Source organism: Sylvia atricapilla, chromosome Z, assembly GCF_009819655.1.
Source record: "Sylvia atricapilla isolate bSylAtr1 chromosome Z, bSylAtr1.pri, whole genome shotgun sequence".
Classification (NCBI taxonomy): domain Eukaryota; kingdom Metazoa; phylum Chordata; class Aves; order Passeriformes; family Sylviidae; genus Sylvia; species Sylvia atricapilla.
In genome coordinates this window covers 71977710-72004023 of record NC_089174.1, presented here as the reverse complement: position 1 = coordinate 72004023, position 26314 = coordinate 71977710, and the positions used below count along the sequence as shown (strand labels likewise).

The following is a 26314-nucleotide window of genomic DNA, read 5'->3' as shown; positions in this document are numbered from 1 at the left end:
TGTCAGTTTAATATCAGTACAGTGGACCACAGTGACTGGAGATGTTTCTGTAGTGAAAGGGACAAAGTGTGGCCAGCAGACATGCTTACCATAGGAATGACTGTGTGACTGGACAGCATCATCCTAGACACTGGTCCTACATGGACCTGCTTTTCTTTCAGTGAATAGTCATATTCCTTTGAAGAAAACTTTTACTTAATCCCCATACTTTTCCTCTCATGCAGCATTAGACAGTCAGCTTGTTGGTTAAAAACCAAAAAAAACCCCCATAATATCTATTCTAAAATGCTGTAAGATGTATTCAGGTTTTCAGGAGGGGTGATGGAACTGAAATGCCTCTGGTGTGGCAGGGAAGTCACAAGACAGGCAGGGAATGAGTGTGGTATCACAGTAGGAAGCAGGGCAGATAACTTGCTGGACACCTTCAGTCTGGCAGTAGGAGGGAATGTGTCTGTGAGGAGCCCACAGAGAAGGAGCTGACTGGTCTGAGAAGTAGGAGGGGAAAAGATGGAGTGGGTAATTAGAAAGAAGAAGGAGAGAAAAAGGGTTTAGGTGGGTCAGATAAACAGTGAGATGTCACAGACTGAATGAAGCATCTGAAGTGCAGCCTTCATTAATATTTTGGCTGTCTTATCTCAGACTAATTTATTTTATGGACATGGAGAACTCTACCTGCTGATGTATTGAGATGATTATCTGGCAACTTTATTGTTTTTTGAAACAGGAGTTCTCAGTGTTTCTTGAGGCCCTATGCTGGTTTTCCACATTTCCCTATGTTTGAAGACATGAATCACCAAGTCACTATTATTTCTGTGCTATCTGTCAGGAAATTTCTAAGCGATTTTTTCTTGCCTTGAGCAGATATAGAAGCTATTGCTGCCCTGTGGACTCATAGTCCAATCACATGTTGTGGGCAATGCCACAAGAAAAAGGTTAGAAATTGTGGAGAGAGGAAGAGAGATGAGAGTAATTAAGTAGGCAAACATTTGGGTGCTCTACAAACTATTACTTACTACTCCAGAGCAAATAATAAAGACAAAATAGCTGACTAAATTTATTTGAATTTTATTCTACTTATTTTCATCTGTGTGCTATTCACAAAAATTTATTATTTGTTCAAGCAGAAAAAATAACCAAAACCCACAACCTGATTTTATTTTCCAGATAGCATAAAGGTTAAAAACATCAGGAGGTCCTTTCAGTCAGTGTGTTGCAACCTTCCCCTCCAACATGGCTAACTCCACAAGAGAGAGTTTCCAAGGAAAGTGACTCCTGTTCTGTCATACTCTTTATTCCCAGGATCACAGAAAGCAAAGCTTTATCCAGCTGAGGGTAAGGATTATGCAAGGAAACTACTGCTAGAAACATGAAAAACGAGAGATGTTTAATCTTACTACATTAATGATAGTAAGAAATAGAATCTGTTGATGTAAAAGCTCACATACATATAATACACGCTGGTTGTACTGCACTTGGTTGAACATCCACTTGCTATCCAGCCCTTTGTCCTTGTTTGCATCCAAGAATAGTCGGAAGGGATGGGACTGCCAGCATGGGTACCTCAGTGGACTTGCAATATGTAAGCAAAGATGTCACGGTCCAGCTATGCCAGAGAGAATGCTTAGCTCTGTAAGGATGTAGGCGACTTCTTTTATTCAGAAATAGTCTGTGAAGATTATCCAGTGGTATCTGCAAGGGGACTGCATGCAGAATATCTTCATTGCTGTAAAAATGTGTTTTCCCTAATAGTTGCCTTTGAGAAAGTTTTGCTAAGCCAGAATGCCTTTGTCTGTAAGGAAACCAGTCTTGGCATGAACATAAATGCATGTGACAAACATAACCAAGTAATTTGTGCTTACAAGTGTAGCTAATAATAATAATAATAATAATAATGACAATGTAAAATGGTGATTTTTTGTGAAGTAGTTCTGTGTATGAGAAGCTGCAAGCATAGATGTGTTGTCATTACTTTAATATGGCCTTACTATTAATGCACATTGTTTTGACATTTAAGTGCATCAGGCTCAACAACACATTCAGTTCTACCCAGACTGCTCAACTCTCAACTAAGTAGTGTATGGTAGAAAGAAGTTGCTTTATTAAAAGAGAAGAATCATACCTCTTACTCTGTAAAGCTTAGTCTGTATGCTTTGCTAATCTAAATCTATTCAGTGCAAGCATATGTTTGTGTGGCATTAAGAAAAACACATTGAAAATGTCAAACATGGTAATCCATCACTATAATAGCTACTTTGGCAATTGCGCTTTAGCAATACTTTTTAATTCTGATGGAAATATGAAGTAAATCTGCCAGTGCTAAGGCTGGTGCCTAAGCAAGAGCTCTGTTGTGAGCAGTTGTGGCAAGAGCATCTCTGTCTAACAATGACCCTTAGGCCTTGATGCAGAGCTGACCAGATGCTCAGTCTCATCAGCTGTGATGGATTTCACAGCAGAGCTCACATTTGGCAGAGCAAGGTTCAAAGTATGTCCTGACCAAAAGCCAACATATTTTGACATATCCTCCAGCAATAAGCAAAATAAAGCGTAACATATCTTATTTACTCTGCTTGTCACAGGGCCTTATGCTGACAAGGGTGACATTCTGCCCCTGGCACCTGAGCAGCCCAACCTCGCATTCGGTCATGGTCCGACGGGCAGCAGAGCTGCTCACTTCAGCACAGACCTGGGCACCTTCCTCCTCACACAGCCCGTCTTCATCACAAACACAGATGTTGGATGGCACTAAGCAAAAGCACAGAGGAAAAACAATCAGGATAGCATCCAAGTCACCACAAAAAAACCCCGAGTAAAATGTTTCTAGGCAACCTGTAAGACTGAAAGGAGTTTTCTGGAGGGTACTCAGCTTTCACAAGAAAGACATGAACCTGTTGGAGCAGGATCAGAGGAAACTACAAAAATTATCAGAGGCTAGAGCACCTCCCCTGCACAGACAGGCTGAGACAGTTTGGTTGTTCAGCCTGGAGAAGAGAAGGCTTTGGGGAAACCTTACAGGACCTTCCAGTACCTAAGGCGAGCTTATAAGAGAGTGACAGACATTTTAATAGGAACTGCAATGCTAGGACAGGAGATAATGGTTTTAATCTAAAGAAGACCTTATTTGGACTAGATATGAAGAAGAAATTTTTTAGGATGAAGGTGGTGAAAGACAATGATCAAGTTGCCCAGAGAGATGGTTAATGCCCCATCCCTGGAAACACTCAAGACCAGGTTGGACAGGGCTCTGAGCAACCTGTTCTAATTGAAGACATCTTGGGTGATTGCAGGGGGGTTGGACTAGAGGATCCTCACAGGTCCCTTCCAACCCAAAGCTTTCTGTAATTCTGTCACTCCTTCCTTAACCTAATTCCCTAATTCTTTCAGTAACACTAGCTGATATTCATGCTCAGTAAAAAAAAAAAACTAGAAGTGGAAACAAATTTTGCATTGCTGGAGCTTTCTCTGCATGGAGAGGGAAAAACTTGCTCATGGTGTCTCAGGTGCTGTACTCAAAGCCTTCTCTGATGTTACTTCTAGAACTGGTCCATGTATCTACTACTCTAGGGTTCAGATAACCTGTAAGATGAGAGATTTGTCTTTGGACACTAACAAACTTATCATGCAAACATTTAAAATTGTATCTATATTTTCATACAGACAGTTTCATGAAGATCAAAGGATCTACTCCTATAAATAAATATGTGTAGCTGTATCAGTGACATTCAGGTAAGAAAATTCTACCTGGTATTTCTTTTTAATAATTTTTTTTTTTTGGTGTTGAATGCTTTTTTTTTTTTTTTCTTTTTTCTTTTTTCCTTCCTGTATTTGTCTTGGCTGAAGCTCCAAAAAGTTTTGACTTCGTTGTTGTTATTATTTTTGCCTGTTCAACCCTGCTAGACAAAACAGATGAACCCCTATCTAGTAATCCTTTGTATTTTTAAATTATGACAATAACTATGCCTCTAGCTAGGGTACTTCTAAAACCCTAGTTTATTACTTCATCTTCCCATTCCTGGCAACCCTTCATTAAATGCAATGTAGAATAGGACACTCAGAGCAAATAAATCAGGGAATTTGAAAACTTCCACTGCAGGCAGATTGCAAAAAACCAGGAACTATTTCCCCTGAGGGAAGAGACCTCACCTTTAATCATTATATGAGAAACTGGGGATAGACAGTGAAGTACAAACAACACTAACTGGCTTTCCCAGCTAGCACACAATAAAACTTTTAATTCCTAGCCACAGGATCCTGCTGATGAGACTGCCAGGCAAATTTCAGAAGAAGATTAGTTACTCCTGTGGGCAGTAAGGATTTCTCCAATTGCTGTATTAAGGAATCTGAACAGGTAGATACAGTGAAAAAGAGTAGGGCAGGGATTTCACCCAGAGGAAAAAGTGGATGAAAAGGATGATTCACTTAACGGGGACTAGGAATAAGGTTTTCCTGTAGATAGCACATTTTGTTAAAATATCCTGCAGGGTTCTTTCTTCCATGGTTGAAGATTCTTGCCATGTTTGGTTACCAAACACTTGTCTAATGGTTTGAGCCAGCTCAGCAGTGCCTCGTGCTTCTGGCAGGGACTGCAGATGCCACACCAGGACAGACCAACTGCCCAACTGCTAATGTGTAATTAGGGATAAAGATTTCCTTTTGGTTATATGAACAATTTTGTTTACAGTTGTGAAGAATCTCTTACCATTGCATTTTTCCCATGAACGGCATGATCCACATGGTATTTCAACTGCCTGGGGTACTTCGCAGTTTTCTGCATTAGTCAGAGAGTATTTTCTGCCCATGCACTCCAAGGCATGCATCTTGCAAACAGTTAAAGGTGTGTTTCTTTTGGTTCTTTGATCTGTAGCACAGGTGTCCAGGGAAGGACTGAAAACAAAAGCAGGAATTGTGCTATTTAAATGTGCTTTATCTTGCTAACTCTTAAATAGAGCTGAGGGAGTGGAAAACATTCAGTCTAGTTACAACTTCTCTTAAGTACATTCTCTTCACTTAAGTACATTCTAAGTGTGCAGCAAGGAGCTCAAGACGTAGACATACAGACAGTTTAGACTTCTTCCTCTTCCACAAGAACATGGACCTCAGAGTCAAGATCTGTTTCATCTGAAGGACAGGGAGATTACCATCTTTTTGCCATTGATCTCAGCAGCAGTGAGAGAGAGAGACTGTAGTTTAAAGTATTTCAGATCTCAATTATTCTCTAATTTATGACACATGCATGAATGTAAGTACACATACAGAGAACATTTAATACATACATGATGTATACAAATGTGCATATATTTTTTAGGTATTTCTTAATTTTAAGATGTTCAAATATACTTTTTTATTTTGCTGTCTTTTAAAATGCTAGGCTAGGCTTTTACTAAATAATACCTTATAACCAACCATCAGAAACCAAAGATATTTCTGGAAATGTACCGACATCTCTGCAGGAATTTTAAGAAAAAAATTACCCAGAAAAAAAGCTTATTTCTTGAAATGCAAATAGAGCTTTAACACCCACATAAATTAGCTTTTAAAACTGTTAATAACAATTCTTGGATGATCTTAAATAGTGTTTGCTTTGGGAAGAGTTCCAGGAAGTTGCCACCATTTGTGTTTCATGCTCTAAGTGTAGGAGGGGAGTAAAAAAACCCTTCCATTATTTCAATTCCAGGAAGATGTCATTATTTGTGTTTCATATTCCAAATGTAGGAGGGGAGGAAAAAAAACCCTTTCCATTACAACTGAGTTTTAATCTCGAACTCCTAGCTTCTCCACTTGTTCTCAATGCAATCAGCAGTATTTGTGTAGAATGAACAAAAGAGTGACTATCTGGAGCAGAGCATGCCTGTGCTCTCCCAAATGCACTTTACAGCCACGGGTAAGGGGCTTCACAGGGTACCAGAGAGCAGAGATAGGCTCCCAGGGGATGGCGAGCTTTGAAATTCAGCCCCAAAGCCTAATTTACAGCACAGCTCCCCATTTTAAGCTCACAAACACTTCCACTGAAACTTATGATGCCTAATAGGTCAGTTCTGAACATCAGCCTTAGCTAAACAGGTGCTTGGTGGGGAGAAGAGGCTGATGAGGTACAGGTAAATGGCCCTAATGAGGAACAAGCAAATGGCCCAAGTGAGCATCATGAGGCTGACTGAAGGAAAGGGGAATGCCGTAAGAGAAGGGAAGAGGAAACTCTCGTAAGAATGCTAGGACTCAAACCTTGCTTACTTAACAGCCAGGCACTAAGGTAACTTTTTTTTTTTTTTTTTTTTCCTGTGAATTAGGAAGTGGGTTTTGATTTACAAGTAAGGTGCTAAGGAAAAGAGTCTTTTCCAAGCTTTGGGAATGGTTCCTAAAAAGATGATTTTGAAGCCTTTTAAAAGAGCTGGCTCTTCAGAAGTTTTAAAATACCTGTAGTGTAGTTCATGTTTAAGGTACTTAAAATATGGCATGGACTTCATCAACTGAGCCTGAAAAGTTTGGTACATTTACCAGTGACCAAATATTTTTATTAACTATTATATCTTCTGCTTAGGTTAGCATCCTCACAAACTACATGTCCCTTAACTGCTGTCCTGGGTCAAAAGGAGAGGTACTAAATCCCTAGTAAAGTTTGTTGCAATTTTCCTTAATTCTCTTTTGTTACTATAAAGAATGAGGTTAACCCTCTTTTCTGAGGGCCAAGAGAACAGACCAAGGGATCTATAGCAGCAGGCACCTGATAAAGGAAACAGGTTAACTTCTATGCGTTGTACTGTTTGGTCATCTGGCTGCACAGCCTCTAAGATAGTGGAGCCCTGATTTTTATGTGAAAGTTATCTTTACAGACAGAAGTATAAGTAGTATATTAAGAAGTATAAGTATATATCCCTGCTTATATATTATCTTAAAGAACAACGTGTGTTCCTGGGAAAGAAATTGTATTTAATCTGTAATTAAATTTTTTATTATATTTAAAATTGTTTAGGTGTCTTCTTTACTTGCCTAAGTGATAAATCCCAATATCTGACTCTTATGGTCAAAATTTTGCAGAGAAGGCAGCTTAACTTATCTAAAAATATTAAGATCAGACCTCTGCACTAATCTGTCTGCTTTGCGTCACTTTAGCAACACCTTAAAGAGTAAAGGGAACTGATTTAACTGGCTGCCAAAGTTTGAACCCAGGAGTTCAAACACTGACCATCTTGCCAAACTCTTGCTAGAGTTCAATGCCTCATACTATCTTGAGAGTGATTTAAGTATTTGCTACAGCTGGGTCAGCAGAAGGAAGACAGTGGAAATCAACATGCTAGGATACCTAGGAAAAAGGATGGAAAAGCTTCACTCAAAAGAGAAATTATTAATTTGCACTCATTGTTGAGAAAGCATATCTCCCAGGGCTGGGAACATCACAGCAGTGCAATAAAAATGATTAAAGGTAAGGAATAATCCTTGTGTAAACTGAATGTGAGAAATTCAATAGTTTTTACCTGAAAAAATAAGGTTAAGGATAGGAACAATATTTTACTAAAGCACATATGGTGAGAAATTAAATAATATCTGTTACTTCCTTATATACCTTCTTTCCCTTTCACCTGCAATAAGAGGTAGGAAACTTTCGGTGAAGCGAAAATTTCATCATACTAGGAATGATTTTAACTTCCCAGAATTACATTTGAGATGAGAAGTTTTATTTTAACGCAGTCCAGAAACTCTCAGGAGAAACACAGATGTTTTGCAAATAAATTTGAAGAACAAAAAGAGGGGATAGTACTTAAAAATTATCAAATCTCATGTTACACTGTGGAGCACTTAGCTACTGGAGGCTGAGGCTCGATCTGTGTTAACACACAGTACTCTGGCCCCTTCCATGTGTTGGGGACAATTGACATAGAGTAACTGGTGTTCCTCTTTGCCCCAGAAGATGGGGACTACATCAGACTGGAATGGTCTCTGATCATAGTCACTCCTGAGCTGTGTCTGCGAATAATACAGGAACTGGCCCTTGTCAAAAGTCTACCAGGAACTGCTATACCAATTTAGCAGCTCTCGTGCCTAGGGGGCATTCCCTTGCTCTCACTGATGAGGGCAGATGTAGCCTAAGGCACCCTACCACGAGGGACGAGTTACCAGCCTGTTCTAGGGCTCTTGTGCTGTTATGGGCAGCCTCTGTAGCTAGTCTCTTGGAAGTGGAAAGATGGAGAATAGGTCTGAAACCATGGTGTTCCTGAATTACCACATGTACTCTTCTTGCTCCAAGCTATCTTCAGAGAAGAGACTACTGCTGAAAGTCACTGCCAAAACACAGCAAGTTAATTCTGCTCTCTGAGGAAAGACCAGACTGAGATCTGCTTACATGCTTTACTCCTACAGCCTTATAAGAGGCTGGAAGATTAGTCTGCTTTGACAGCTGATGATTTATCCTTCTATCATTAGATGCTTTATTTCAAGACAGTGAAACAATGGCATAAGGTAACAGGAATGACGTTATCTATATCTTTGCCATTGTGAACATAATTATAAAAATAGAAACAGCTAAGTAGTAGATTAATTGCAAACGAAGCTTCAATGCCTAACTAAATGTAATTCATTTAACCTCCTGACTGGTGACTCTGGCCAAGGCCTTCCCTAGCTTTGACTCCCATAGTATTCTGTGTAACTGACGTCAACACATATATAAACCAGAAAATGAGCTGCTGACTGTTTTTAATAAGTATTGAGAGAAAAAGAGCAGAACCACATTACTAAAAGCATTTAAGTGTTTAAGGATAGGAATAGCATTAGGTTGCAGAGTTATTACAAACCTGGCACTTACCTTTGCACACAGGACAATGGCCTCAGACTCTAGGGAACTACCTAGTGGATCTGCATCTGATCTAAGCTCACCAATTTTAATTTTGAGATGTTCAGAGTGCTAATCTTGTCATAAAATGTGAGTCATTAAACAAAGCACTTCTGGTCTACATGCCTGATGGGAAGTACACATGCTCCACTGAAAGTTCTGTTCTACCTTGAAATCACTTGAGATATCTTCACAATTTCTTCTTCCTGCTGTACATGGGTAAGACATATTTGGTCTGTTATCCTGAAGCTTCCAAACTGCTCAGCTCAGTCACAAAAGCACAGACTTCATATGGCCAGACTTCATATTTAGAGCTCGCACCCACTTTATAGGATTGACTTGATAGATGTCATCCAGTCTTATGCAAACCAGCCCAGATGCTGGAGTGCTGAACCCTTTGGGACATCTGTTCATCAGTGCCATTTGGTCTCAGGTATCTTCTTTTTACTCCTCTGTTTTGGTCCTCTTATTTTTGTATCTCTCAAAGAACTGAGAGTCTAACTCATTTCCTTACATTATTTCTTCTGCATTGCTTATTGCAGAATATAGGCTTAGATCAAACAGGAAACAGCAAACTCTAATCTGCAAGTTATGAAGTTAGGAAAAGTGACATGACTGGTCTCTGAAAACTGCTGTGTAAATGTGAGATGAAATTAGATTGCTGTGCCTTTCATAACCCCCTAGTCTCTCAGCAGTGAAAAGAAATCTGCTTTATTTCATTACCTTATTGCTTTGATGGTTTGCATCCCAAGGGCCTCTGTTTTAACTTTTCCTCAATCCTCTAAATCTTGAAAATATAATTTTATCTTTTTTCAACTACTTCATAGATCAAGCAAAATTATGCCTTCATGTTCTGTCATCCGACCAAATTCCAGCACTGCTAAAACCCACTGACAGTTCTGACAACACAGGTAAGTGATGAAGAGGACATTGATTAAGGTGTAAAGCATACCAAGTAAATGTCTCTTCCTCATGTAAGTAAAGTTTTCTCCTTTGTCATAGACTGAAAACTTATGAAATATAATTGGTCCTGAATAAAGTGAGAATCTAACTGCCAAATTGAGCTTTAACTTACCCACACTCATAGGGCATTTTGCACACACATTGTGACTGATATACTTTCTCCCATGGCTGACATTTAGGGTCTGTCACTTCTGTTTTCACACTGGGCACTGAAGTAGAAGAACACGCAGATATTAAGGGTCAGAAAAACAAGGGCTGTTAGAGGTCTACTCTGAAATTACCAGTTGAGTTTAAAAGGCACTGAGTTATTTAGTCATGACAAAAAGTCACACCCTACTTGGTCATTAAAAGTATCTACTACAGGGAAATAATCAACAGTATTAAGAAAATATGATACATTTTGCAAAGTTGCTGTTCAGTAATTTATCCATGGGTCACCAACCAGATGGAAAGAGAAAAGTACTATGTTAAAGCTTAAACATTCATCTCATTTCTGCAGCAGTTATTTGTTTCTGCTAAATTTAGCACTGCTGAATCATAGCTGGGAACAGTTTTGTCATCAGGTTTCAGAATTACTGACTTCACTGTTGTCACTAGAGAAGCTAAGGATCCAAACCCCTATGTGAACCCAAATATCTTTATCTTTACACTGATGGTAATGAAAACTACAGGTTCCATCATCAGTTCTCAGTCTGTACCAACTTTTAAAATAAAAATAGTAGTAATTATTGGGGAATTTTCATGATCGCAGGTGTACCATTCTTTAAGCAGAGAGTTCTACTCCATACTTTGCTAAACATTTCTTTGTAGGTTTCAGTAACATGTTAACAGCTAGGCTTTGCTAAATATATACAGTCACAATTCCTAAGGAGGTTTCATCCTGATTTTTTTTCAGATTGTGTGACTGCTAACATTAAAATTTAGTACTCTGGATTGTTGCCTTTCCTAAAAAAGAACAAACAACCTCCCTTACAGATTAAGATATGCTAAGCAAAATAAACAAATTACCAGAGAAGAAGAAAAAAAAACAAAAAAGAAAAAGTAAGAGTTGCAATGCATTGCAATACAGGCAGCGAGCATAACCCTATCTTCCTGCAGAGGGGAAATTTTCATCAAAAATCACTGCATTTTGTTCATCCCCTGGGTAGTTGGTTGCATAGTGACTAAATATTCCCATCCAAATATATGTATGCCACTCTGTCGTGAATCTTCAGTATTTTTATCCTTCTTATCTCACTCTCCTTGAGTTTTTAACTGTTATTAATCCAATTGTTTTGCTTTATTTTTTTAACTGTTATACTAGTATGCTCTCAATACAGCCAAGCACAAGCTGTTTTTTTTTCTTTCTGATGGAAGCGTTTGAAACTTTCCAATTACTGCTGGAATTTGTGACCATGATGTTAGCGAAAAACCCAAATGAAAATCAGTCACTGAGGCTAAGCATAAGTAACTGGTAACAGAAGTTCAGCACTGCTACTCTGGCAGTTTAGCAGCAGCAAGTCATTTATGTACAGCTGTGCTATTCCTTCAGAAATCACTATACTTCATGTTGATGTGCTCATGACAGCAGATGACATACACCAGAAATCTCACAGGACTGTTGCATTTTGAAGTCTAAGCCTGACTGTCACCTTCCTCTTTCTGTAGTTGAGGCAATGTCAGCAGCATTGGCTGATAAGGAGAGAACAGAAAAAATGTAGGAGATGTGCCTAGTCTCCAGCAGCAGTGGATGTTGTCCCCAGTCAAGGGTCTCCTCAGGTGAATACCTGGGATCTCAGGTGAAGATGTGGCAGGCTTGAAGCACAAGCTGCTTGGGTGCCTCAGTGTCACTGGTAAGCATCACAGCAGTGCTCAACAGAAATTCTTGTCTGTCGTCACTGTTGGAAAAGATGACTGAAGCTATAGCCTATTTTCCTTTCTGCCCCTGCCTGCCCATATCAAACTAGAGCTTAAACTGAATGAACTTAAAGCAGTATTTTCCCATTGCTTTCAGGTTTTGGATCTTTGCTTCATATCAGCTGTCTGACTGCCACATCAGCAAAAGCAATCACTCAGCCCTGTCTTCCTCTGTCACAAGAGGCTCTGGTGCACTGAACAGCTTCCAAATAGAAAAACTCCAAGGTGTAATTCATATGGTGGTAGTGTTATACAAAGTGTGAAAAGTGAAACATATTTGGATGGCAGAATAGAGTGCATAAATCCCAGGCAATTTCTTAAAATAGTGACAACACTCGATAGCAATAAGAGAGTGGGAAGCAAAAAGCTTTAATGAAACTTCAATGAAATGCCTTCAGGCATCTTGTTTGAACAGACCACAAAAAACACACCCCCATGTTTTCTGTGCTTCTTGCTGGTGATGTAAGTATGGCTTCTCTATCACTGTCTCAGCAATAGCTCTGTATATATCTAAACTACATCAAGCTTAATTAGAAAGAAACTTCACATTGTACCTGAGGGCTGCAGTGGTCTCTTGCACTGGATAGTCTTCACATCAGGAGACCACTTGAGACTGGGCTCACACAAAATGGAGTGTGCCCCTTCCAAGTTCATGCCATGTGGACAAGACAGGGTTATTCTCTCACCAATCTCGTACACAGGTTTCCATGGCTTTCCTTGCAAACCCCCCTCCAGGTCAGGCAGGAGACATGCAGTTTCTGTGGATTGAAGCATTTGAGACAGCCACAGTAAATCAGTGGATTGCATAAGGCAGTCATATGTTTTATTTTCTCCAAAATTCCTTAAAAAATTGAATGATGAGGTTGGTTGACTTTCCTGTAGAAATGTATCAGTTGGGATAGTAACTCATCACACCAGTCAAGCATGCAAAAATAAGGACACAGACACAGGAGTATCTTCTCCTACTGCCTGCAGGTGCAGCCCTAGCTGGATGAGGGCTTCCCTGTCCTTAGGACCCATGTTTCTGTTGATGGTTCTACTAGGCAACAGCTTCCTAACAGAGGTATATCACACACGGGACCCTGGGAAACCATGTCCTGGTACACACAGGGATAGCCTTTAAACAGTGTGGGCATTAAAACATTTAAAAGCATTTAAGCATTTGTGGGCAGTCAGTCTTGTTTGAAAGGAGGAAAGGAAACTGTTGAACTGCAGTGCTGAAAATTCTCATGGTTCTTTCATATAGCCCTAGGACTGAAGCAAGCAACAATGTTTGCTTGTTTCCACAGGAAGTAATTTCTGGGCTGGAATTTAGTCTCCCTCTGTTCCAGCTTTAATGCAAACTAGACTTTATGGGTATATTTCTAATTCAGCATTACAATATCTGGATTCATAATAGAAGTCAATTTAGACATTATTATGTCTAGGGAACTTGGAAATACAGGTGTGTCTCTTCCCCCCATTGTAGCTGGAAAGCAGATGTTCTGAGATGTTCCACTGGAATTCAGAAATAGAGCTGTAGTTCAGAACAAGAATCAGTTAGACATACCCTGGCAATATCTCTCTCCAACTTGCCACTGTAAATTACTGCGACACTTAGCAACAGGATCACCAACGAGAGAATATCCATGTTTGCATGCATAAACAATGTTTTTCCCAACAGGGTATGAGTTTTCAGCATTCTGAAAGAAAATGAACAGGTGAAATTTTGGATATAAAATACAGGAACTATCAGCAGTACTAACTCTCTCTGATTCCAGAATGCAGCAGCTGAGGACACTGAGAAGTATTATTGCTATTTTATACCTATTGCTATTCTACAACACAGTGAATGAGAGAGTCTGGAACATTTGGCACAATGCTGCTTATCAAGTCACTAAATCATAAGGGGTATGGAACAGTGCTGTTCTGATGGTGTATAAACAAATTGCAAATATAGCTGCTAACAAACATTAGCAGGGCAGGATAAAATCTTGAAAAGCCTTGGGCTGGGGGGAGATCAGTGGAGAGTATATGGCTTTGCCAGTTTTTAGGATGGCATGTTACCAGCTTTCTAAGGGTTAACATGGTGGACTTTTCTTATGAAAAAATACCTAAAGAGGAGGGCAAGATTTTGGATCTTGCCACAGGCTGCAGTTGTGCAGAGGCAACTAATGAATTTTGAACTAATTCTTTTATCTATTTATTGAGCAAAGGGACTTATGACAGCCTGATAACATGAAGAAGGCATCATCCATTCCTCCAAGGGAGGAATTATTCCCCCTTGTCAAATAAGCCTAAGCTATGGTGAGCCAAGTATCTTGCCAGGTCTTCATTTCACCAGAGAAAGCAGAATAGTGAGTTACAGAGTGAAGATACCTAAAATCTCTTTATAATTCCATTATGGACTTCCTGGATGACTGAGCATTTTTTTCTCTCTAGTTTGTTGTGATTTTATATGTAATTCATGTGGCTCAGTAAATTTTTAATACAGATATGGGATAAAGGACAAGCAGATGACTTTTCTCTATAAGTACGATGGTCCAGAGAAGCAAAGATCTTGTTCTGGTTTTGAGAGTGGGATTTTTTTGTTTTATCTAACTTTTAGCTTGAAGTTTTGGATATTGTCCTGTAAACTTCAGACAGTGAAAAATGCTGCAAGAGTAGATATTCAGTAGGCTGGATACTAAGCTTGCCAAGAGAGATGCAAATTTGCAAGAGAACATCTTTGTTAACTGTAGAAAAGACATTGCAGGTAGGGACAGAACAGATAACAGAGGAATAGAAATAACTTACTTGGACAAATCCATTTTCTAAGAGAGGAGGAGGTGAACAAAATTCTGTAGGCTTTATGGATAAATCAAAACAGTGTGGTTCAATCAAGCTGTGAAGCAAACAAAAGTACACTTTAGTTTGAATTTAGTCTTCCTTCAAAATGCTACACTCCTCAGTAAAGCCCATTTTCAAAACTCTTTTGCCTACATTTACAACATGATTATATTGAAATCAGGCACTGCCAGCCTATCCAAGAGAATGGTAAATAGAATGCTGTCAAGTTTACTGGCTTTTACCCCATTTTTTAGCCTTATCTTCTATGACATTCACAGCTTCTGAATTTCATTTTCTTTCAACTTAAATATTAAAACTCAGTAAGTGATCTCCTTGAATTCAATAGTTTATGCAAGCCTCTGAAACAAATTTTTTAATCTTTCAGCAGTTGTCTCCAAGTGTTTTTTACTGCTTACCGAAGATGCTGCAACTCTTCATCTTCGCATACTTTCCTTTCATGCTGTTCTCCCAGGCAGGCCTTCCCACCACCACGTGGGGAAGGGTTGTTGCAGGTTCGACTCCTTGATTTCCTTCCCCCTGAACAAGGACTCCAGGAAGACCAGCAGCTCCACTGTCCATCAACAACACCTGTCCAACATTTGGTTTAATGTGAAAACTACTCTCTTTAAACCACTCTCTCTTTAAAGCATGCCCTCTGAGAGGTTTAAAGTCACAGTCCGTTCAAAGCTAGTGATGGCACCAACTGTGCCCTTACAGAAAATCCCAGATTGCAGTAATCTAATCTTCCATCTTTCCCCAATTTTCACACAGGTATAGTTCCATGGACGCTATATATTAGTGTCTGAGAGAACATAAAAGCAGTTATCAGCTACTACTAATTATAAAACTAAAAAGTAAAAATTTTTGAAGAAATTGATAATTAGTTTAGGATATGTACTTACTTATGTATGGTTGCATTGAGCAGTTAGTATTGTCCACTGTATTTAACACTAATAATAAAATCGGCTCTTTGCTAAAGACTGTTTACACATGCTAAACAAAGACTCAGGCTTGGCATGACCCTCCCCATACTGTTTGCTTGCAATGGTATCTCACCCCAGCAGCCACTGCATGGGTGTGCAGTGAGACAGACAGACTCTGGAAGCACAAGAGCACATTTTGCTACCCCTAAACTCTCACAGGTTTAAAGAGTGCTGACCTGGCTGATCTTGCACGAGAGTTCCCAGCTCACAAGCTGCTCCAAAGGTGTAAGGCTTGCAGTAACATATACACTGTGTTCCTTCCACGGCTGCCTCACCACCATTCTGGCAAGGCTGACATTTGCAGGGATCATTTTCAGCCATGTATTCTTCAATGGCTTGTTTTAGGTAATGCTTTTTGACTGAGGAGCAGGGCACTTCCTTTACCAGGTCATATAATGGTGTTAGCTACACACAGTAGGAAAACATGCAAATTAAGTAATTATGACTGGGATATAAGAACTTATAACCACATTTCATGCAAAATAATTTGTGACATATGCTTCTGCACATGGCAGTTAGCAGAAAAGATACTCTAATTTGCTAATTTCTAAAATCTTACGTTAGTATATTAGGCTTTTTATGAAAAGCCAGTTCTGCTTAAAAGCATGCTTTAATGCAACTGGTATATCAGTCATGTTTAAACACATTTGAGCTATGAGAGTACAGGTGAGATAAAAGTACAGACCATCACTGTACAGTACAACTTGAATTTTCACCCACATGTTCCCAGCATAAGGAAAAAGGCATTTACATAGCCCACTGAGGCATTTCATTGAAGAGTGATCATAGGTTAAAAAAAGGTAAATATTTTGCCTTTAAATGGATTGCTTTATGATATTATATGCTTTTACATTTAGCTGAAAACTTCCTAACAGAAGTATTTGGGGTTTATACCATTCTTGGGTATGTGGCCAGTTCCCAAGAGGGACATAGACAAAAATATGAACAGGGCCGTGAATAGGGCCAGGCCCTGCTCTGAAGTGTCTGACTTGGAAAATCTCCAGGTATGCAAAGTGAATAAAGAGAGATAAAAGGGATATGCAGAAGCTGGCAAGTGAAGTGAAAGCCACACAGACATGCCCATATGCATTTTGGGAAAGGGGTTATATCCAATCTGGTCTTTCTCCAATGCTAACATGACCCCTATTCCTAACCAGAACTCCTCTAAAGTCACTGAAGGCTGGTATTGACCTGTCAATGGACTTAGATTTGTGATGCACCTAATCATATTAGATTTACAGCATTTTCTTTCCGAGCACTTTCCTTTTTTACAAAGTGTCTGAAAATGAAATGAGTGTGGATCATGACATGATTAATCACCAGCTGTAGCCTAGTAATTTCTCCCTTTGAGGTGATTCCATCTGCTTACCTCTGCTTCAGTAAAATAGCCATACCTTTTTTTTAATTACTCTGGGATAGTCTGTCACTGATGCAGCCCACGTGGTGTACATCCGACTGTTCCCAGCAGGATTATCCAGGTCTAGATAACTAAGAGCAGCAACAGCACTAGGGCTTCCTCCTACTATGTAAGGGTCTCCTTTAATTTTATTGTCACTGGTTCCTGCAGTTTCAGGATAGGAAATACATATACGTAGGCATTACTATGTTTAAAAATGGAAACAGAAACAATACATACAAAAACTCTGCTATCAAGTAGTGAAAGGACTCACTGGTGCAGTTCAACCACCTCTGCCTGGATCAAGAGCTCCTACACTGATCATATATAGGAGGTATCTATTTTTCCAGGTGTCTTGGCAAACTCTAATTTAGGGTGTCCAGAAAAGTGCTATTTACTGGGAAAGCATAAGTAATAATTGACAAGTGCCAGAGAGCCTTTCAAACCAGACACTTGATGTCTGGGCTCAGCATGTTAGGACAGAATTCATCGAAGTTATCAACACCTGCTCCTCATTTTGACAGCTATTTAGGATGAGATGAGAGATGGATACATGACAACTGTGTGAGTCACCACTGAACGTTTACCTGAAGAAGCCCGTAGCAGTTCATTCAGTTTGGTGCATTCCTGGTGCTTCTTTTTTACAAAGATTGCATTCCAGTCTGATGAGGTACACTTGGACAAGTCTGTTACGCTGACACCTACAGATAATCCATCCATTAACAATACTATACACAGAAAGTGTGTTGGATAAATTTCCAAGTGTCCCACTGGCTAGAGATGTCATGAAGTACTACACTTAAACTAGAAGGTAGTAGCATTTGTGTGTGATGGGAAGATCCACACATTGCTAAAGCTTATGGATGAATGCTCAGAGGCTTGAGGTGTATCTGGGAACAGTTTACAGTATCATTTATTTTCTCAGCAGTCCATAATTCTATAGCATGCTCCAAATGATTACCATTATAGGTGCCACTTTGGGGTTTGCTCTGTAATTTTTTTCTGCTTTACAGTTTTACCCAACCTTCATCTCCATGTAACCTTTAAAATTTAACATTGCTTGAGATTTATATTCAATTTTAACCTGAAGAGGTCCTAAACTGACTATATATAATACATATATATATATATATATTTATATTTTAATACCCAGAGGACTGCAGGTGACAAACACCGATCTAGAACTAAATGCTGTGGTTTGAGCACATTTTTAGTCTTCTTTCTTTTGACCATGAAAAGAAAGTGGCAACTTGTATAAGTCTGTTACTTGATTTTAGACATTAGCTGGAAAAACACACATATAAATTTTTATTCTTGATTACTGATTTTGCTTTCTGCAACAAACACTCTAGTACTCTACCTTCTGCTTTCATTTTGTCAGTATCCATATAAAAAATAACTTTGTAATGTCCTCCCAGAGACCCAGAGTGTAAGAAGTGTGTCCCAAAACGTTCAATAAGTCTTCGGTAGGCGTTGTACTCGTAGATGACTGGAAGGTTGAACAGTTCCTTCCAGAAAGGCTCCGCAAGAGTGAGGAAGTCTGGGCGATTGTTAATGAACTGAGCAACTTCCACACTGTTCTCAACAACCATCAGCTGCCTACTCTGAGAGAAGGAAAAGCCATCAGTCATGCTTCATGTGACTATCAGAGTGGCTCCTAATAGCCAGATGGCACACACATTCTATTGGCAGCTAACCAACAGCTTTACAGAGCTGTTAGATATGTCTAAGCAACACAGTAAATGCAAAAGAACAACCTGAACTCATGAAATATGGTTGGACCTTTATTTATAATTGCTGCAACATCTTTCTTTTCCTCCTCTGTACTTGAAAACTAGCATAAGGACAAATGAGATCTCACTCTTCAAAGATCCAGAATCAGAGCCTGGCAGAAGAAGGTTAACAAGCTTTGTCTGAAATCAAATCGCAGACAGTACAGTTGCTAATTGCACCCTGTTTTGTCTGGGTAAGGGTTTTGATGTAAGGGGCTCTAGCCATTTTCAGAATGCTGCTTAACTATAAAATTCAATATGCCTGTACAGTACTGTTTACTTCAGACTCTCAAAGTTGCTTTTGAACATGGTTATGCTGAGTCTTAAAATATGTCATTGTTAGTGTCTGCTTGGGGGGCATAAAATGCATACATTTGTTTTTGATTTCATTTTCTGTAAGATGGAAGTTGTACTTCACAATTGAAATTTACTCTCAAATTATTTATCTAATGCTCCGTTTAAAATAAGTTAAAGGCATAAGCACTGGGACCTCCTGGCTGTTAAAGATACCACATTTCTCTCTTAATGGAGTTCGACTAATGGAAAATGCATTATAAAATAAATTAATTTTAACTACAGAAGTATTTCAATCTTTTTGCACTACTACACTGACCAAGAGGTACAAAAAAAAAAGGGCAATCAACCACTTGAAAAGAAAATAATCATTTATGAGAAGATGCTAATGATTTCTCCCTTAAATGAGGAAAAACCCAGATAGTAAATAAATAAATTACTACTACATAGGTAAGACAGATGAAGTAGAAACAGCAGCCAGCTCCTCTGGATTGATAAGCAAACTAGTGATCTCTTTTAAAGGTTTTATGGGATATTTACTGTCATGCACTTTGTGCCAAAAATTTCTTTATAAAACAAGCATTTTCGTCTCACTACAAAAGCATATGAATAAAGTAATGAAAATACTTATGCAAAATACTAAGCTGCAGTAGCAAGTTATACATACCTTTTGCAGATTTTCATTGCGTTTGTGTTCCCGCTTGTTTGAATTTTCATACCATTCTACATGTTTCATATAAGACCAGGTGCTGTTGAAAAACTCATAACTAAAATCATTCTGAACTTTAACCTAGAAAGCGGAAAGACAAACAGTTCTATGAATAGCTTCATGTATGATTTAAAAACTTATAACATATGTAACTTATAGAGTAGAGCAATGCCTTTGTGATGTAAAATAAGCTGATGGGTTTTTCAGGCTGAATCCATTTTAGATTTCATAAAAAGTACTGCACACTATTGGAAAAGCATTTAAATGCATTTATATATGTGTATACATATCTCAAATATTTACTCTATGCTGTAAAGTACATTATGGATTGTTTGGCATGCTTTTGATGAACGTGAGACAAATCAAATCACTCACACAGTGACTTCAAACAAAACATCTCTGTAAGATCTACATAAAGCACACTAAAGCCCTGTATTTCACCCCCCAAAGCATTTCTTAGGGTGATTCAGGCCACTGCTTATGCTAAGGAGATTAGCTTTACATTCAGTCTAACTGTGAGAGATTTATAAATCACATCTAAGAAATTAAACTTTTTTTTCCCTTTTATTTTAGCAAGATATACACCAATTTGTATTTCAAAATAATAAGCAACTGCAAAAAGGGTGCAGGTGTCAGTGAGCTGTGTTTAGGGAAGCATACCTGCCAAGGGCCCAATTTTAATCCTGACTGTAAATACAAAGCTATGCTTAATGGAAACATACCTGAAAATTATAAGCGAGAATGCTTTCACTCAGCCTGTAGTACTCTCTCCTATCGCCACTAAAGACCTTTCTGCATTGTCCTCCAAAGCTTTTTGTATGAATGACTCTTCCCTTAGTCTCACCAGTAATAATATCAAAGCTACAAGAAGAAAAAAATATGCCATTAAGACAGAGACAAAAATTTCGAGCTGTTAAAACTGGGTGCTGTATCTGCAAATCATGATCACAGGCTGATTTAAGCAAGGGGTTATCACTTGCTAGACTTTTACACATGCAGAACTGCAGTATGGATAGCACATTACAACACTGAAAGGGAAATGTTGGTCTTGATTTGTCAACAAAAATTAACACATCATTATCTCTATAGATTAAGACATATCTATCGCAACTGATTTGACATTTTATTGTTTGAACAATTACTGCAACACAGAAACAACAGGGCATCCATTATAAAATGGCTGGGTGGGTATTATATCTGAAGTGCATTGCATAATAAGTAATAAATCAACACCAATGAAACTTAAAACAATTATTTTCCTAGGTTGCAGTTCAGATGTATAAACAGAAATCCATTTGAATCTAGGATGCTAAATTCAATAGCAATGAACAAAAAGAATGAACATTGCTGACTCATTTTTTCCATTCTGAAGATTGTGTGTTACTTGTTGAAATGTTACTTGTTACTTGTCTTCCAACAGCAGGAATGAAACACTGAAAGCTTTATCCTGTACTTCAGGTCAAAGGACCTGTACATCCTGACTGAAGTGCTGGCATGGTGGAAACAGTTGTACTGAACACTTTTGCATATGGGATGTTTTACCATAAACCCAGGAAATCTATCTGTCCACCCAGAGCTTGCAAACACATCAAAATGTAAGTGCATTTGATACCAGTACTACTGAGACTGGCAGAGAACATTACCCTGCTCCTGTAAGTTCTGAATTCAGAGGTGTTTTGTCAATATCACATACAGTTTTCCTCTCTTCACATCGATCTTCATCTGCACCATCCTCCTCACAGTCCTGATCACCATTGCACACTAGGAATCTGCTAATGCACTGACCTAAATCAGGACAAACATGCAAGGGGAAAGAAGTGTTTGTTAGCTTAAAAAATAGATCACCTAAAATCAAAGTAGAAGTTCTATTAATCTCTTACATTAATTAGCATGTTCACTCCCATGATGAACAGCCTGTGCCCACAAGGGCTTATGAAACATTAAATTTAGACATAAAGAAACAGCACACTCAAGAGAGCCATAGCCATTTAAGGCTTATGATATATCTATGAAACAGTTGACTCCTAGATACGCTTTCTAAGCTTTCACCCTTTGACCCAATCGCTGGTAATTAACTGAGATTGTCTCCTAAGTAGCACCAACGCACGTTTATCACAGTCCTCTGTGATAAATATCTACCTACAAGACAATGTGCTCCTCTGTGAAGGTAATGGGAGCCACTTGGATACATTTTATGGAGCATTAGTTTCCATGATCCAGGTAATTTCATGTTTGGAAATAGCCTAGAACAGCTGCAAGATATCAATGTAAGGTTGCATTCCTTAACTACCTTCTCATAACGAAAAAACCTGTTTTCTGCAGCAAACAAGTAAGGCAGAATGAGTTACAGAGGGTACCAGGGCTACATCATATTATCTTCAATGCTCTGGAATACTCCAGATTTAATTAAAAGCATGCATAGTCAAGGCTGGAAACAAAGGAAACATTCACCTAAGTCAAACCACTCTGTAGATCAAGAACACTGCAAATACATTGCCCATTTTTTGGAGTTGAAAGATAACAAGGTTATTTTCTTAATTTCATGAGTAGAAAATATTGACAATGGTCTTGGATGGTACCTGAGAAACACCTGAAGCGATCACCACAGCCATCTTCTGTTGGACATCCCCTTGTGGGGGTGCATGATCTTGTTTCAAAGTTATCTCCAGAGCAGGGATTTCCTCCATACTGGCCATAAACTGCCACTGTCCGTCTCCTAATCTGAATGCAAATCAAAGATCGTGGAAAATCCAAATGAAAAGCCAGAATAGTTTACTACTGTGAAGACAGTGCTACTACTCTACTACAATATTTTTTCTGAGAACAGCAAGACCTGGATATTACCACCATATGGTAACAAACTCTCAAGTTAATAGAAAGACAACAATTTTGTCTAAAATATTTTTAGACTGGTGCATGAGCTTGGCTTGGTTTGCTCAAAAATCTAATATGTAACGAAGTCAAGAGTAAGCCACTAAAAAATTTAAGTGGTTTTTTACATTTTTATATAGGACTAACCCTGATTTATATGAATTTGTTAACATTTTGCAAAGTAAACAATATCATTAAGGAAGATTATAAAATCTTACATCCAGTGAGCTAGTTTTTGTTTCTAAAAAAGTAAGTACTGTGTCATGGCACATCTTTGATTTTGACTAATCTCTCCTTATACAGATGTAACATCAAAGTAAAATAGAAGAAAAATCAGAAGAAAGTGTCTTGCACATCTATAGAGTTGCAGTGTAAAAATCATCAACTTATTTTCATTGAAGGTAACACTTTGCAACCAGGTTTTCTTCCCTTGTGACATGCCACTAATGAAAAATCAGTGTAATTGATACAAACCAGCATCAGTGGAGAAATATCTGTGTTTAGTGAACAGTTCAGCTGAAACTATCACTAAAATAAAAGCAGCACAAATTATTTTACAACATGAACATCATAGCTTTGAAAGTAAACACATTGGGACAGACTGGGGGATTTATCTTCTTAGTTCTTTGCTCTTCAGCCTTCTTGTTTTGCTGGGGCTTTTGTCTGAGCACCTGATTTGGGGGTTTAATGTTAGAGTGGCTTCTTAATTACTGGGGAAAAAATTATATGCTAATGAGGTTATGAATACAGAAAAGATGTGTCCTGCTATACCTGTTTTTGAGTACAGCCATTGCACTCAGACCAAGGGCCAAAAGAATTCCAGCGGCAATGGACTGGAGAAGGGCTGCTCCGGTATTGGTTTTTGCATTAAAAAAACAAACAAACAATAAACACACAAAACACAACTATAAAAAACCCACCCACCACAAAACAACAACAAACAAAAGAAAAGAGAGGAAAATCATCAGAGATTTCCATCCATAAGCATGAGTGTAGCACTTTTCTAAAAGGCAAAGCAAACCTTTAATAATAATAAGGGATATGACTAGGTTTACTATAAAACCCCTTGCATTTGCTTTTCCTGTGTAAGAATGAAATCAGTCCCAGCTTGGCCTTTCTGGCCATTGCAAAGAAGAAACTAGACACATTCACCTAGCATAAAGATCAGCAACAAAATGAACTGCCAGTTTCCATGGGAGGTATTGGGGGTGCAACCTGCCCCTGGGACTGGGGCTGGCTTGGGTTAAGCACTGCTGTTTTACAGACATGGGTTGCTGTGCTTCACACCACCACTGTGCACTCTCTTCCCCAAGGATGGCTGACTCCTCTGGGTAGAAGTTAAAGGACACCATAATGCCTCACTGTTGTCATCACTGGTGGCAGTGCCAGAGCTGAGACCAGTGTGTATTTCTCCCAGAAAATATACCTGACGACCCCTTGAAACCCTGCTTCACATCATGCACTACAATTACACATGCTTAACCTTCAGCATGTATTTTATGAAATAAATATTCACCTGGAAAAAATGGGATAGAAGCCTGAAACTTCCAGCAACAGAAAAATCCCCAGCACCTGAAAAAAAACCAGAAGTAAAAGCAAATTTACTTCACTTTTCTACTTTTTCCTCCCTTTTTCAGGTCATGCAGTTGTTCATTATTTCTGCAATCTATATGCTAGTCAGCTTAAGAAATAAAAGGAAAACGTCACACAGATTTTTCAGCTTTGTTGTGCAAGCTCATTCTTAAATTTTCTTCTTTCTTCCAGTGCTGCCCAATTACTTTTTTCAGCTAACTATTTCTCCATATATATTAATATTTCATTGCACTTTCCATATTCACTTCATCTGTACGAATTAAATAAGCAATATTCTTACCTTCATGATAGACAAAATACTCAGATATACAGCAATTACCAGGGAAAATGCACTTCTAGCATTTTCCGTTTGAAATTTAAAGGAGTCAGTCAGTCTGTCTGTTGCTGTTCATCTCTTCTTACTCTGCCTTGCTACCCTGCTTTTCTTTCCCTAAAAGGGTTGAATATTGCCAAGGAATTTTAACCTTAACCCATCTAGTTCTCTCCAGGGACGCAGCCTGCTTTGGGAACTGCTCAGTATTTTTAAGACATATAAATCAAGGCTTTCTATGTTTATGTTTATCTTAACTGGGCCTGGCAGAAAACTGTGAGCTCTTACTGAAAGAAGAATCATCTTTTCCTTATCTTCTCAGCGTTTCTTTCCTCTGAATCTTAAGAGATCCCAGGCCACACATACTACACCCCAGCTGAATTGACAGCTGCAGCAGAAAGAACTGCTCTAAAATAAAGCTGATGTTGCTAAGGTTTCATTTTAAGCACAAATCTTCATTCTCCACTTCTAAAGTCATGCTGATTTTTGTGTATCAAATTTCACAGTGAAAATCAGCTTATGGATCTGAATGCAAATTTTGGTCAATTCTGGCCTGGTTCTGCATGTTTTTTTGTGGAGATACTCTGCCATGTCCTGCTATTTTTACTTTGATTTTTTTTTCTTTTGATTTTTTAGGCTCATCCACTGGCATGAAAAAGACAATGAAAATGCTGGGGAAATTTACCTTAATTTTATCCTAGTGTGACCCCAATAAATCCCTCATCAAAAAGTAGCACTCCTATGTGAAGACACCCCATATACTAGATCTCAGATCCTATACCAGTTTTGAACTGCTGACATTGTCCTCAGAAAACTAAATGCTTTAGATCATAGCATCACAACATGGTAAGTTTGAAGCCTTGCACTCTGTTGGCATGGCCTGCTTTTCTTATGGAGATGCCTAGATCTTGGCTCACTCTATTCCATTTATGTGAGAGATGCCTATGTCCACTCCTCAGAGCCAATTTTGATAAGCCAGAGCCTATTTTAGGACTTTTCAGGTTTAGCAACTGTGAGTCTCTTTAATAATGTAATTCACAGACTTTCAACTCTTCTGTACATATTTTATTGCTTTTCATCAAAATCCTCATGCTTCTATTTAGTTTATGACCAGTTTGTGCAACAGTGGTCATTTGTCTATGAATGAAATTATTAAAACTGAGTTAAGACCTTTAATGGTGGCCCAGAATACAGGAACCGCAAAGAGTATTTTATCTATCCAGACATATGTCTTAATCTTTTAGTCAGCTCTTTAAACGGCTTAGATAGCAGTTTCACTTTTTATAAGTATATCATTAGCTATAATAACCGTCAAGACCAAGATATACTGGAATTTAGTCCCAAACAAAACATGCAAATAAATGTAAAAAAGGACAAGTAGAGCTAGCAAAGAAGGAGTGTATGTTGGCAGGGATCTGGTCTCAATTAACAGGTAGTCAAATCATTATTAATAATGGTATCATATTCAAATGAGTTCATATTGATAGACTGTCTTCCTGCAAAAAAGTATTTCAGCAAGACAAAAATGCTTCTCTGGCAGACACTGTATCGAAGTCCATTTATTACAAATTTTTCAGGTATTTCAGCCTAACAATTTTATCTTTTTTTATTTGGAAATAGGACCCTGCTTTTATCCTGATCCTGGCTCCAGAGTAACAAAAGCAAAGAAGCTGAACCAACATGGTGCAAACCAGAGGGAGAGTAGAGCTGTATTTGTGCTGTTCCTAGGACTGTAAGTCCACAGGCCCCATGGCGCTGCTTTGCAGCGGATGGGTGTTCAGTCTCTCTAGAGCAGTCGGACTGGGAATGGTTGATTCTTATTTAATTTCATAGGGTACTTCAGCACCTTTTTTTTCTACTTAGCATTTAAGCTCTAAACCATTTATATAGTTTCCTACTTT

The 26314-nt window shown here is 38.6% G+C and overlaps 1 protein-coding gene and 1 long non-coding RNA gene across 2 annotated transcripts; one reads left to right on the top strand and one right to left on the bottom strand.

The window, feature by feature from the left end:
- Window positions 1–1049: 1049 nt before the first annotated feature.
- On the bottom strand, window positions 1050–24567 carry C7 (complement C7). Its single transcript, XM_066340031.1, has 18 exons — window positions 24384–24567; window positions 24027–24082; window positions 23282–23354; window positions 22219–22360; window positions 21283–21424; window positions 20362–20500; window positions 19598–19720; window positions 18225–18468; window positions 17452–17565; window positions 16863–17029; window positions 15645–15873; window positions 14902–15073; window positions 14453–14540; window positions 13227–13359; window positions 12232–12435; window positions 9894–9990; window positions 4697–4881; window positions 1050–2742 (listed from the first exon to the last, which is right to left on the bottom strand). The coding sequence occupies exons 1-18, from the start codon at window positions 24387–24389 to the stop codon at window positions 2555–2557; spliced, it is 2502 nt and encodes an 833-aa protein (XP_066196128.1). The 5' UTR covers window positions 24390–24567; the 3' UTR covers window positions 1050–2554.
- LOC136374627 (uncharacterized) lies at window positions 3580–6928 on the top strand. Its single transcript, XR_010745938.1, has 3 exons — window positions 3580–3723; window positions 4679–4831; window positions 6026–6928. It is a non-coding gene; the product is annotated as an uncharacterized lncRNA (long non-coding RNA).
- Window positions 24568–26314: the final 1747 nt, after the last annotated feature.

Coding starts and splice junctions, on each gene's coding strand:
- C7 (XM_066340031.1), bottom strand. Junction 15,874..16,862: donor CCAGAGTAATTAAAAAAAAG/GTATGGCTATTT, acceptor TACTGTGTGTAG/CTAACACCATTATATGACCT. Junction 2,743..4,696: donor TTCATGGGAAAAATGCAATG/GTAAGAGATTCT, acceptor GCTTTTGCTTAG/TGCCATCCAACATCTGTGTT.